The following is a 13,936-nucleotide window of genomic DNA, read 5'->3' on the forward strand; positions in this document are numbered from 1 at the left end:
TGTACCTGCATCTGTATTTGCAAGAAGCCGGCCTTTCACATGAATTGGAATTAAAAGCCTTCCTTACCGCTGGCAGGGTGCAAATGGAGAAGAGAGAGGTGGAGGAAAGGAGATGGGGTTCAGTTGCCGCAGGGAGCCTCGTGTTGGTTTGTTTCACTTCCCTGGTGGATGGCTTTTATCTCTTAGCAGCCCCCGCGATCTTGATCTTGTCCTTGGTCAAGGATTTGTCGTGCAAAGATAGAGAATGGCCTTTTCACAGTCAGGTTGCAAAGTGGATGAGGGAGGGCTCAGACCAACCAGAATTGACCCAGGGCCCACCCTGACCTGCAGGAGATGTGGGCACCTAAACAAGAAGAAACAAAGTCCCGGCATCACCTGGACGTGTATACTTACTCTTTCCCACATTGAGAAAAACTATTGGAGACGAAAAATCATTCAGAAAACCTGCTCTTCCACTCAGAAGTGACTTCTGTTGAAATCCCCATATTTCGGAATCTGGTTCCTGGCACGTTGTCCAAAGGTCACCCATTCTCATTGAGTACCTTTATGGTAACCTGCAATTCCTTGGTACTGACATGCAGCACCTATTGGATGATGCTTTAAGGCCTTGATTTTTAGACTTTTAGTTGATTTTTGTTATTAAGTATAATTTTTTTAAAGTTTAAAGAAAAAAAATTTTAAGATATTTGAGATGTAGCCGGGCGTGTTGGCGCACGCCTGTGATCCCAGCACTCAGGAGGCTGAGGCAGGAGGATCACTGTGAGTTTGAGACCAGCCTGGGCTACATAGTGAGTTCCAGGTCAGTCTCAACGACATAGTGAGACCCTGTCTCAAAAAACCAAAAAAAAAAAAAATTTGAGATGTTCTGCCTTATGTATATATAACTTTAGGCAGAATGATACTCTGGATAACTTTAAGGGGATATAATATTTTTTTTTCTAAAGGTACTTAACAAGTGGTGGTTAATATGTAGTATATGTTTTTAATATATGTGGACGTTTGACAGCTATGGAATCATTGTGTGTGGGGCCTCTTCTGTGAAGCAAAAAAAAAAAAAAGTGTTTTAAGCCAGTTGTGGTGATACATGCTTGTAATCTCAGCATTTTTGGGAGGCTGGGACAGGGGGATTGCAAATTTGAGCCCATTCTGGCCAACTTAGCAAGATCCTGTCCCAAAATAAAAATATTTTAGAAAGGGCTGAGGCTATAACTCAGATGAGTGCCCCGGGTTCAATCCCCAATATTGGAAAAAAAGTTTTTTAGGGGATACACAGCAATGCCATCTAATTGCAGCCCCACACTGTCTGGAGTTATGTCTCCCCTGTTCCAATAAGCTAATGTTTTCATTTTCACTAACATTAGGTGAGAAAAAAAGTCTTGTAGTGATGTACATAATTTTTTTTTTAAGATAAGGCCTCACTATATATATAGCTCAGGCTAACCTTGAACTGGCAGCGATCCTCCTGCCTCAGCCTCCCAAGTGCTAGGATCACAGGTGAACACCACCCTGCGTGGCAATTTTTTTTGTATTAATGGTGATTGAACCCAAGGCTTTCTCACTAAACCACAGCACCTACCCCCCATTTCTTAAATTTTGAGACAGTCTCAGTAAGTTAATAAGTTCCTCGGGCTGGGCAGGAAATTGGGATCTTCCTGCCTCAGCCTACTAGAGTGCTAGGATAACAAGCAGGTGCCATTGTGAAATGAAATGTTTGCGGTTTTCATGGAAATATTCATTAAGAAGTGGGACGCTTTCCTTTTCCACTGTCATATTTTTTCATGATAGCCTCTGTTGAATTTGTTTGACACCGTTTAACATTTCACCTCTGATATAAATGATAGAGAGATGAGAGAACTAGGCAAAGGGATGAAACAGAAAGGGGAAAGAATCGTGTTTAATAGTTTATCAAGATGAGACACCCCAATTTAAATAATGGGAAGTTGTAAGGTAAGTGTCAGTGTTAGTAAATGTCCTTAGGCTGCACAAAGTAGCTTTAAATCATACCAAGCTTTTCTGACATTACATCAGTCATTTACTGATGGATGAAACTCTACATTTATGATTAACATTTTCCTTAAAACAATTTTAAGACACTTAAAAACTAATTCTTACCTCTGCTTGAAGAGAAAACACAAAATTGGTACTAACAAATTGAATTCTAATCTTTAAAAGTTGCTTACTGGAGATGCATGTATCTGAGAGTCAAAGGAAGGCAACTGTGGAAATTGCTGTTCAAATCTGCATAGCAACTTAAAATTTAATTGACTCTTCTCAGGAGGAAATCATAAGGTCTGACATATGGTCCAAAAGTTAGCCTGTATGAACAGTTTATATAAAAACCAGAAAGTTATGGCAAACTGCAATTAAAACTTGAAACTTTTAATATGATTCCATGGCTTAAATTCTGAATGATAAAGTACTTTTGTTTTTTCTTCATAATCTTCCTTCATCCCTTCTTCCTCTTCTCTTGTAGACATGGAGAGTAGAAAACTGATTTCTGCAACTGACATTCAATACTCTGGCAGTCTACTGAACTCCTTGAACGAGCAACGTGGCCATGGACTCTTTTGTGATGTTACCGTTATTGTGGAAGACCGAAAATTCCGGGCCCACAGGAATATTCTTTCAGCTTCAAGTACATACTTTCATCAGCTCTTCTCAGTTGCTGGGCAAGTTGTTGAACTGAGCTTTATAAGAGCAGAGATTTTTGCAGAAATTCTCAATTATATTTATAGTTCTAAAATTGTCCGTGTTAGAGCAGATTTACTTGATGAGTTAATTAAATCAGGGCAGTTATTAGGAGTGAAATTTATAGCAGAGCTTGGTGTCCCACTATCACAGGTTAAAAGCATCTCAAGTACCCCTCAAGATGGTAATGCTGAAACCTTACCTCCTGGTTCTAGTGACAAAAACCTTGAAATACAAAAATCGAAAGATGAAGCCCAGGATAATGGAGCTACTATAATGCCAATTATAACAGAGTCTTTTTCATTATCTGCTGAAGATTATGAAATGAAAAAGATCATTGTAACTGATTCAGATGATGATGATGATGATGTCATTTTCTGCTCTGAGATTTTGCCTGCAAAGGAGGCTTTGCCGAGTAACAGTGCAGTGACACAGGTCCAGCCTAACCCAGGTCCTGTTGCTATTTCAGATGTTACACCCTGTGCTAGCAATAACTCTCCCCCTTTAACAAATATCACACCTACTCCGAAACTTCCCCCTCCTGTGAATCAGGCAACTTTGAGCCAGACACAGGGAAGTGAAACATTGCTGGTATCTTCGGCTCCAACACATCTGACTCCTAACATTATTTTGTTAAATCAGGCACCACTTACTACCCCACCAAATGTCAGTTCTTCAGTTCCAAACCATATGTCCTCTTCAATCAATTTACTTGTGCAGAATGAGCAAACATCAAACAGTGTTGTTTTAACAGGAAACAAAGCCAATGAAGAGGAAGAAGAGGAAATTATAGATGACGATGATGATGACACTATCAGCTCCAGTCCAGATTCAGCAGTCAGTAATACATCTTTGGTCCCACAGGCTGATACCTCCCAAAATCCCACTTTTGATGGATCACTAATACAGAAGATGCAGATTCCTACACTTCTCCAAGAACCACTTTCCAATTCTTTAAAAATTTCAGATATAATTACTAGAAACACTAATGATACAGGCTTAGGAGCAAAACATCTAATGGAGGGCCAGAAGATCATTACTTTAGATACAGCTACTGAAATTGAAGGCTTGTCAACTGGTTGCAAGGTTTATGCAAATATCGGTGAAGATACTTATGACATAGTGATCCCTGTCAAAGATGACCCCGATGAAGGGGAAGCCAGACTTGAGAATGAGATACCAAAAACTTCTGGTAGTGAGTCAACAGGCAAACGTATGAAAGTGAAACATGATGATCATTATGAGTTAATAGTAGATGGAAGGGTCTATTATATCTGCATTGTATGCAAAAGGTCCTACGTCTGTCTGACAAGCTTACGGAGACATTTTAACATTCATTCTTGGGAGAAGAAGTATCCATGCCGTTACTGTGAGAAAGTATTTCCTCTTGCAGAATATCGCACGAAGCATGAAATTCATCACACAGGGGAGCGAAGGTATCAGTGTTTGGCATGTGGCAAGTCTTTCATCAACTATCAGTTTATGTCTTCACACATAAAGTCAGTTCATAGTCAAGATCCTTCTGGTGACTCAAAGCTTTATCGTTTACATCCATGTAAGTCTTTACAGATCAGACAATATGCCTACCTTTCTGATAGGTCAAGCACTATGCCTGGAATGAAAGATGGCAGTATTGGTTATAAGGTTGATGCTGGAAAAGAACCTCCAGTGGGGACTGCATCTACGCCTCAGAACAAGCCAGTGACCTGGGAAGACATTTTTATTCAGCAGGAAAATGATTCAATTTTTAAACAGAATGTAACAGATGGCAGTACTGAGTTTGAATTTATAATACCAGAATCTTACTGAACTCCTTTGAAATATCAGAAAGTTTTGGTTTGGATTAATGGGCAGGGATTTTAGAAGACCTGTAAAACCAATTAAAGTGAAACAAGTCAATTTGATCTGCCACATCTGAAGGTAGCCTAATTGATTATATGTTAATATTTAGAAGCAAATTTTTGTGAAAGTTTGAGTAGAGGTTGAGAATCCCCCCTCCAAGTATATGTTTATATAGTTAGCTTTCAGCTCATTTAAAAGAGACAAAAGTGAAAACCTTGGAGAGTTAGTTTTCTGAATAGAATTTAAAGCAGTCTGAATGTTCTTTGAAAATAACTGGAGTTACTAGCATACCCTAACACATCTTAAAACTTTTTCCCTTCCATGTTAGCACTTTACTGCTGATTTTTCAGTTTTCTTAATATTGAGACTATAAATGTGTGTTGTGTCTTGTATATGGCATAAAAAGTAAAGAAGAATGTCTAAAATTGTTCTAGGAAATTTCAGAATAAATCTCCACTTGGTTATTTATTCTGCTAGTCCAAATGGATAGTAACCTCCTGCCTCCCTAACCTAATGAAAATAGCCATGCAGACAAGTCTTTCATATGAAGAATGAATTAGTTTTAACGCTAGTTTGAATTAGTCCTTGCTCATATTGCCAAAGTCTAAAAGACTGGTCACTTTGCAGTGTGATCTCTGTGGGCAAAAAACTATTAGAAAAATAAGTCTGTAATGCAGACAGGAGGAGATGAAAGGTTTTGTCAGACTTATTTTTCTCTGCTCTTTCATAATAGAGACAGAATGGAATCAAGTGGAGATTTTCTTTTTGTTCATATTTAAAAATACTCCCATAAAATGTTGCAAACTTTTCAATCTGAAAGCTACCAAATGAATTTTTGTGCATAATCTAATTATGTATAAATCTCTGTAAATGATAGTCTATAGATGACTCCTGTGTATTTTGGGCAGGAGGCTACAGGCATATTTTTAAATGTTCATATTAGCCTCCAGTTGGAAGTTTTCATTTGAAATAGTTGAAATGGTGATCTAGTATTTTCAGCAAGGTATTATCCCTTCTAACATAAATTACATTTTATCTGTAAATCATTACAATATTAACAGCAGTTGGTAACTACATATGGAGTATTATATAGGCTTGTCAATTCCCACTTATTGTGACAATAAATGTCACCTTTCTTCCTTTTAGAATGACACATATTTAAACACTTAGAAAATAAAGTTAAAACTTATTCAAATGCTAGTACTAAAAGAAAGCAGGTTGGAACAAATATATAGCATAGCATCTAAAGCAAAATTAACTTGAACTCCTGTAAATGATTTTTTGCAAAGGAAAAAAATTATTAGGTACTGAAAGATTGTTGTGCATAGTTATTAGTCATTCATAACATTGCTTAAGTATTTCTTAGTTCAACATAGATATTTCCTTCCTCACCACATATTTTTTAAAGTCTTAATTCTTGACTGTGATTTGAAGCTTTAATCATAGTTTTTCATGTTTTATGTCATTCTTCAGATGGTAAGCAAGATTTTAAGATGATAACAGTGTTTTTTAAATTGGGAGCAGAGAGGATTAGACGTCAGTATTTGCAATAATACAAAGAAAAAGAAAAGTAATATCCTTTGCTTACCAAGGGGTCAAGTTTATGTGCATTTATTGTTTTCTATTCTGGGAATCTAAACTAGCCGTTAGAAGATTTGAAATTACCTTATAACTTAAGGATCCGATCTTTGGAATCACAATATCTTGTCCCTTTCTGTGTAGATATTTTTTTTCCAGTACCAGAGATCAAACTCAGGACCTTGCGCTTGCCACTGAGGCAAGGTGCGGTAACACTGAGCTACCTCCCAGGCTCTGTGTAGATATTGATAACATTTCTTTGACTGTGGGGTGCACTCTGACATACTCTCAGTGGAAATTTGAATTTCATTAATGCTATTTCACCAGTTAGACATAATTGCTTCTACCAATGTGAGTGATAGATACCCTTGCCAGCAGAGCTTCCAGACCTTTCAGGCTCAATTGCTAGATTAATTGAATTTGTCATAATAAAACTCAGTAGTTTCTACAAGTCTATTATGACAAATCAAGAATTAATTCTATAATGGAAAACTATCCATTCTAAGTAATATTGATATAATTATTTGCTGCTGCTGTGCTGTGTAAATTCTGAATATGAAGTGTTAAACTGTGCCTACTAAAACTATCTTCTGGAGTTTCTGGGGATGAGGAAACCTGGAAAGTTAAATTGCAATTTGCCAGAAGATGCTTACATATGTCTCAAGGTCTTCAATTTTTTTTATCTTGATTACTGGGGATCCAACCCAGGGGTGCTCTACTATGTTCCCAGCCCTTTTTAATTTGAGCAGGTCTTGCTTAATTGCTCAGGTGGAAGTTGAACTTGCATCCTCCTATCTCAGACTCCCTCAGTGCTGGGATTACAAGCATATGCCAACAGGCTTGGCTAAGTCTTTGTTTCTCTAGAAGTTTTCATACACAAAGTTTGGAGTTCATGTGGAATATACCTTTGGGATAAAACTCTTCATTCCCCATTTCTACTGGATTGAAAATTTGTAGCAAGATGCAGTTTAAAACTTCGCATGGTGCTTTTTCTATTTTATATTAAACTTTCCAGATATTGAACTTCCTTTTTTCTTTCAGGTCGGCTTCATATTTGCTCTAATGCTAAAGTACCCATAGATATGCTACATAGGAACTATTTGAAATAGTAATTTGTTTCAAAAAATAACAAAAATACTCAAACTAGGCAAAGATTTTTAAATGCTACAGCAATCTTGCAAGATTTTAAAAACTATTTTCAATTTAGTGGTAATGGTTCCCCCACATATACCCACCATGAGGAAATGTCACATTTTTCCATTGTACCAAAAAGATAAAGCAGTAAACATTGATGAAGGTACTTTGTATTGTCAGGGCATGCATATTCTAATAAATATTAACAGTACTGATTTCCTCACTTCTATCTTTCATACGAAACCTGTTCATTTCCCCCAATACTATATTGTTCACATTTGTACAGTTTTATCTATCATGACTTTGGGTTCTTTTCGTTATTCATTACTTGATATTCATAGAGCTTCTTATGGCAAAAATAAAATGATTTAATTCTAAAGTTGAGTGCATTTTTTTACAAGATTATCTTTCAGGAATTACACAGGCTTTGTATTCTATTGTTCTCCATTTTATAAAGAGACTAGAACTTATTTCTGATGACAGCCTGGCAGAATTTTCCATTAGGTATTATATGTTGTTTAATCATGTCCCATTGTTTCTTGAACCATAATAATCAAAATGAGATAAATGCTGTCATACCATTGTAAATACCATTAGGACTCCAGTAGGTGGATAAGGAGGATAGTTTTATTAATTTGAAACATCACAAAAGCAGTCTGGGTTCCCAACATGGCAGTGACACAGATTTTAAGCAACATCCAGTTTACATAGGTTCTGGATTAATATTTTAATGTTTCATGCCCAGTTCAATACTTTAAAGCAGAATTAGGAATAAAGCCATAAATTACAAAATGCAGTCCAGATACATATTGGAAATACAAATTCCTTCATTACAGCAAATGTTTTGCAAAGAAAAGCAAATATTAATTTTTAAAGTAACATGCACTTTGTATAATTCAAGTGTAATAAAGAAGCTGCTTAAATTAAGTGTTACAAAATCTATACTGTTTCAAGTTATTTTGTAAATAAGAAAAATACATAGAAATGAGTCGTAGAATCTTCACACTTTAAGAAATGTAAATGTTGGCTATACTGTATAATGGTACCTTTAAAATACACATTTACTAAAGCAAAAGGTAAAGTGTAAATGGCAAAAAATATTAAGTATTACAAGTTGATATTTGTATAGTAAGTCAATTGGTTATTAGTCCTTTTTTGGTATCCAGTAGAATTTCAATATTCTCAGAGCTGTAAAAATAATAAAAGTAATTTTGTATAACACAAAAGGATTATAGTATTTTAGATTTGGAATCTGTATAAGACGACATTCATGATGCTGAAAGTAAAACTGAATGTTTTGCAAACATTTACTGTGAACAATGAGTGCACTTGTTGTGCCTTGATTCTTGATGGTCGGGTAACTATAAGGTAGATGGGAGCACCAGCAGTTGTCTGCTACCTCTAATCCATCAAGTTGGGAAGTAGCAAAATTGGCTGGAAATTTTTCCAGTATGTGTTCTGTGTTTGCAGAACTATTTAATTAGGTACCCTTCTGTAGCCCGTGCATTTTTATATTATACAAGTGTAAGATTATCATTCTTCCTTTAAACCAGTTCTCAGGTTAGCATAAGATCCCAGTGAAAGTGTTGATTCTGAAGTGAAGGAGTGGATTCTAGAGTGTTTTAAACTCAGTAGGTTGATGATTTAAAACTATGTATAATTTTTTTAAAACTATGAATACCACAATGTGTCAGATGGACTTTAAATCTACCGTAACACTTAGAAATTTGTCAAGTTAGCTACATTTGGAGGTTTTACAGACTTGAGGCATTGTAGCACTTTCATAATCTTGAATTAACACTATCATGATTGGTCTCAACAGAAAAAAGGACCAATAAGAGCAGTGGCATTAAAATACAGATGATTCTTTTGGGGTGAGGTGCAGGACACGTGCGGTTTGCTGGGGTTGAAGCACAATATTTGAAGATTAAATAGTCACAAAGATTAGTAAAAATTCATGTCATGATCCAACCTAACCTAGCATTTTTAAACTCTGATTTTCATCTGTAAGATATTTTCTGCAGCAAATGTATTTTGTAATATCATAACATATAGTAGAACCTCAGTCTCAAATTACCAAATGTATTACTGAAATGTACTTGAAACAGCTCACATGTTGCTCTGTATTTCAGTGCTTCTGGAACAATCCTGTTTCCCACTAAAGATGTGAGAATATTGCACTTTTCCCTTTAGAAGGTACCAGTAACAAAAGCTGAGCTGAATGATAAAAACAGCCATTTTTTACAATACTCACAAAAGAAAGAAGTAAGATAACAGGCAGCTTTTTTCTATATCCAGACAAAAAGCAAACAAAATCTTAGCCAGAACTCTGTACTGGAACCATTATCTGGGAAATTTTCTTTAAGGACTGAACATCAGTAGGGAAAGATAGGGCCTTGTAAGCCAAGTACTTTCACCAAGGTACTAGAGTGGCAATCAGGCTCGAGGGCCTGAGGACAACGCTCCTTGTAAAGTGAGACATGTCAATGACACCTGCTTGATACAGAAGTGAAGCATAGGGTAATGCAAGTCCAAACATGACAGTCTTCTTGCTGGGCTGGCTCCCTAGCCTTGCTTAGTGTGAGCTGCTCTTCTTGTGCCAGGTTCTGCCTAGTCATCCTTTCTTTGCACTGGTAACAACCTTCATCCCTATCTTTCCCTAGCCTGGCAGGCTTGTTGTAAAACTTTATGCATTAAGAGTCACACTTTAAATTTTGTATCCTAATACTTCCACTAAAGCAGAAATATAAAAGCCACAATAATCTCAATAGCCAGTGGGCATTCCTCTTTAGGGACTGTAAGGTGGTGGCTTTTCAAAAGGTGGATAGTAGGGTGGAGAGTAACGGGGTGGCGCACTTGAGGACCACATGTAGCTGGGCGAAGGAGAACCAGACTGGGGCTCGTCAGAAAGTCCAGAGGGAGGGGAGGATGGAAAGACACTGGAATGCTGTGTAATAAAAAGAAAACATCATCTTAGGCAGTCAGTTTGTAATTTCCCAAGTAGTCACTACTATCTAAAGGGGAACGTGGACCAGGTTTGTTTCCACTTGAAATAACAGAGCTCCTAAACCTTATAGTATTAATGAGGGACATGGAATGTGGGGTCCCACCTCTTACTTGGGTTTCAAGCCTTACGCTGCATCTAGTCATCTACTGAATCCTGTTGCTTCTAATTGCCCCTCGAATACAACACTCACCTTCTGTGTTTACAACCCAAGCCTTCAATCAATACCACTACCTTGAGTTATGGCAACAGCATCCCAACTAGTCTTCATAAAGGTAGGTGTAGTCTTAAGAAGAACATTTAACATTTGATCCCTGGGAAACCTTTGCTCCAAGAGTATATCATAGGGAAGTAGTGCAGTGGTTAGGAGCTTATCTCACAACAAAAAATCCAAACTCAAAGAAGGTTAAATGGCTTGCTTGGGTCTGGAGTCTAACTAGACCCATCATTTCTATTCCATCTTAACTACCTCGCCATGCACCCGTGTTTAGGTAGGTTATAGAGCAAAGAGTAACAGAGACATAGAGGTGAGAATACCAAATGGTAAGAAGAAGAGCAGTGTGGAAGGTTGCAGAGATTGAATATTCAATCTTTGTGCTGTCTATCTTTGGGAAAGGAGGGAATAGGGATTTTTTTAAAAATACCATATGAATTGGCATGTTAGGACTTATTTGTCCCTCTCTTTCTCTGATTTGTGTCTACTCTTAACTGTAGTGATTTTCCTGCTTAAAATTTGGTCTGTTTTGTTCATTGTTCTATGTCCCAGAATTCATAACAGTGAGTAGCTACTTGAAAAATCTTGAATGTGTAAATATAACTTCAGTAGTATGTGAGATAAACTTGACATGCTTTTTAAAAATAAAAGTCTAAGGCCGAATGTAGCCCAGTGGTGCAGGGTCTGCCTGGCAAGTGTGAGTTCTTGAGTTTGATTCCAGGTACCACAAAAATTAAATAAAATAAAAATCTATTTTCAAAGATAACAGAAATACCCTTTGGGGGCTGTTGCCTTGCTCCAGTAATGGAATAAGGCTAGAGTGAGGAGGAAACTGCAGAAATAGCTAGAGGCAAGAAACCAGTTTTAAGCTCTCAGAACAAAGATAAGCCAACAAACAGGTTGGAAGAATTACAAATATTCTGCTGTATCTTAGCTCTAGAGGATCTGGTACTTTTTTGAAGCGAAAGTGTTCAAGTGCTACTGGGGAAGCAGAGGTTGGTGGAGAGATCTCACTATTACTTTATTCTGCCAGCAAGAGTCTGAATAGATCATGTCATTTTTTCTGGACCTGTAGCAATCTAGAGTCAGCCTTGACTTGAGGTTTCTCGAACCTGAGACTACTGTGGTTACCTGATTCTCCTCATCCACAGTCCTGACACTCCTAGAAAGAGATATCCAGGTTTCTAGGTCTTGTTTTAGACACTGAAATATGTGTCCCTTACCACATAATGGGACTGTAGCTGTAATTTTCCACTCTATGCATTCTTTCACTCTGAGTGAAGAAATGACAGGATCACAGAACCTACAGAGAGCCTTTAAAGGCAAAATAATTCAGGGCAGCGGGCTCAAACAAGTAAGATGTCTGTCTAAACAGCATTTTTCCTCTCTCTCCAAAAAGATACCCCTTTTTCAAACAACAGTACAGTGATATGTTCAGAGAAATATGTTATAGGCAATTCATTGTGCAAATATCACAGTGTACTTGCATAAACTAAGATAGCTACAATGTCACTAGGTGAATAATCCTATGGGACCATGGTTGTGTATAGTCTGTCATTGAGTTAAACATCATTAAGCAGCACAGATTGTACATTTATTTCCTAAGATTCCACCCAGCATTCCCCAAAATCTCCCTTTTTCCTCCTTTCCCTCCCTCCCTCCATCTTTGTTGTTGCTGTTGTTGCTTTTCTCTGTTGTTGCTTTTTTCCTCTTAACCATACAGGAAAGTAAGACTTCCCAGGGCCACGAATCTCTGTGCCCAGATATGGGGGACAGAGCACACTGCCCTAAATCCCACTACAGGGATAGTGAGATGGCAGTTTAAGGTATTCTAAACCACAGAAGGAAGGGACAGGTTTCCTGAAGTAGAACTAAAGGCAATTCTGTGCTGAGAAGCATTAAAAGGCTTCTGTGAGCAACAACTGCTGTGGGTGGCAGTTGGACACTTTGATAATAAAGGGGGTGCAACAGCCCTTAAATTTTCACTTGTTAGTTTCATGTTTGGGAGGTATTAAAGAGGAATGAAGAGGAGGTGATCCTCACCTCCCTTTGAGAATAAAACTGGGAGTCTCAAGGGTAAAACTGAAGGGTTCTTGGAAGAACTAAGGAGTTAACTGGCTGTAGTCCATACATCCTCGGAGTTTGGGGTGGGGGGAAGTGCCCACAGTTCCGGTCCCTAATTTCCTTGCAACAGACAGGAACCTTGGGAAATATTTGACTTTGTCATGGCTAGGGAGCTGGCCTGGTGTATTCTAGTTCCCACCTGAGATTCTGACTTTATTAATGTGATGGGTATTTCAGGAGAAGAGCTTTGAATCTCTGCATACTACAAAGCAAAGAGAGCATCAAAGTAGTCTACAGCTGTGCCTAGTCAACTCTAGCTTCATGAGGCGCTCCTCAGAGTCAAGGGTGGCTGACAGTCAGGGCTCCCTTCAGGGACTTAGACACCTCACCTCTTCTACCTTGGCCTCCCTCCTCTCCACCCAGTGACTGACCTGCACTTCTCAAGACCAATGTGCATGTCTCTCTTTAGAAGCATTGTAGAGTAGTGACTCCAAAAGGAGCACTGGAACTGGCTGGTGACAATGATTAGCTAGAGAAACTGTGTCCCAAGGGTAAAATCCAGAATGTGTTGGTTCTTTGCACTCGCCCTCTATTCTACCCCAGAAAGCAAAGGCTGAAGATGTAAGAGAACAGAAGATAAAAAGAAGAGAAAGAAAAAGGAGGGGCAGGAACAAAGGAAAGGAGAAGAAAGGAAAAGCTTGGAAAGGGAGGAGGAAAGAAATGAAACAGCTGAATGACTGCAACAACAGCCCTCACAGGGTCTAAGCAACCTGTGCTAATAACTGCCTCCCCCAGGATTAAAGCAATCCTTTTATTAAATGGGCCCAATTTATAATATATCATTTTTAGTGGTCTAAGTAAAACATAATGTGCCTTCATGAGCTGAATAAAGAGCATAAACAAAAGTGCTTGCATTTTGCACAGTCTGAGACTGCATGAAAAGCAGAGATCATCAGCCTAAAGTGACAGAAATAGTCCTATTTGGAAATGACCAAAATGGAGAAGCTTTCAGAAGGAAAGTCCAGAAAGATCAATTTTCTTGTAATTTAAGTGATTTTTTCAATCTGAGAAAAGGATGGGGGAGCTCTGAATATTCTTGGAAGATTTGTTGTCAGAGTGGATATGCATTTTCTGACTGCATTTTGTCTGGGGACATAAGCAGCTGTTCCTGATCTCTTGGCTTTCTTGGGTAAAGACCTGTGTTTCTTCCAGTGAAACTATAAGGGAATGGACTTGGGTGGACAAAACAAAGCTCAACTCAATCACTAAGTTCTAACTGGAAACAAATCACTTAAAAACATACCCCTTAAGACTTGTACTATACAGGGCTGGGGATTTAGCTTCGTGGTTCTGCTGCCTGCCTCGCAAGCCAATGTCCCAAGTTTGATCCCCAGTACCAAAAAAAAAAAAAA

At 38.0% G+C, this 13,936-nt stretch overlaps 2 protein-coding genes across 3 annotated transcripts in view; one reads left to right on the forward strand and one right to left on the reverse strand.

Annotated features, from left to right (window-relative positions):
- Positions 1–2,475: 2,475 nt before the first annotated feature.
- Zbtb33 (zinc finger and BTB domain containing 33) lies at positions 2,476–7,380 on the forward strand. The gene has a single exon (XM_010629579.3). It carries the CDS (start codon positions 2,476–2,478, stop codon positions 4,495–4,497), a length of 2,022 nt encoding a protein of 673 aa, XP_010627881.1. The 3' UTR covers positions 4,498–7,380.
- Positions 7,381–8,401: 1,021 nt separating this feature from the next.
- Positions 8,402–13,936, reverse strand: part of Tmem255a (transmembrane protein 255A) — a 66,001-nt gene continuing 60,466 nt past the window's right edge. For both annotated transcript variants that reach the window (XM_010629577.3, XM_010629578.2), the window contains one exon: positions 8,402–10,189. In XM_010629577.3, the coding sequence (XP_010627879.1) occupies positions 10,031–10,189 (159 nt within the window). In that variant the 3' untranslated portion in view covers positions 8,402–10,030. The remainder of the gene's footprint in view (positions 10,190–13,936) is intronic.

The sequence above is a fragment of the Fukomys damarensis genome, unplaced genomic scaffold (assembly GCF_012274545.1).
Source record: "Fukomys damarensis isolate Sample0158 unplaced genomic scaffold, DMR_v1.0_HiC HiC_scaffold_39, whole genome shotgun sequence".
Taxonomy (NCBI): Eukaryota; Metazoa; Chordata; class Mammalia; order Rodentia; family Bathyergidae; genus Fukomys; species Fukomys damarensis.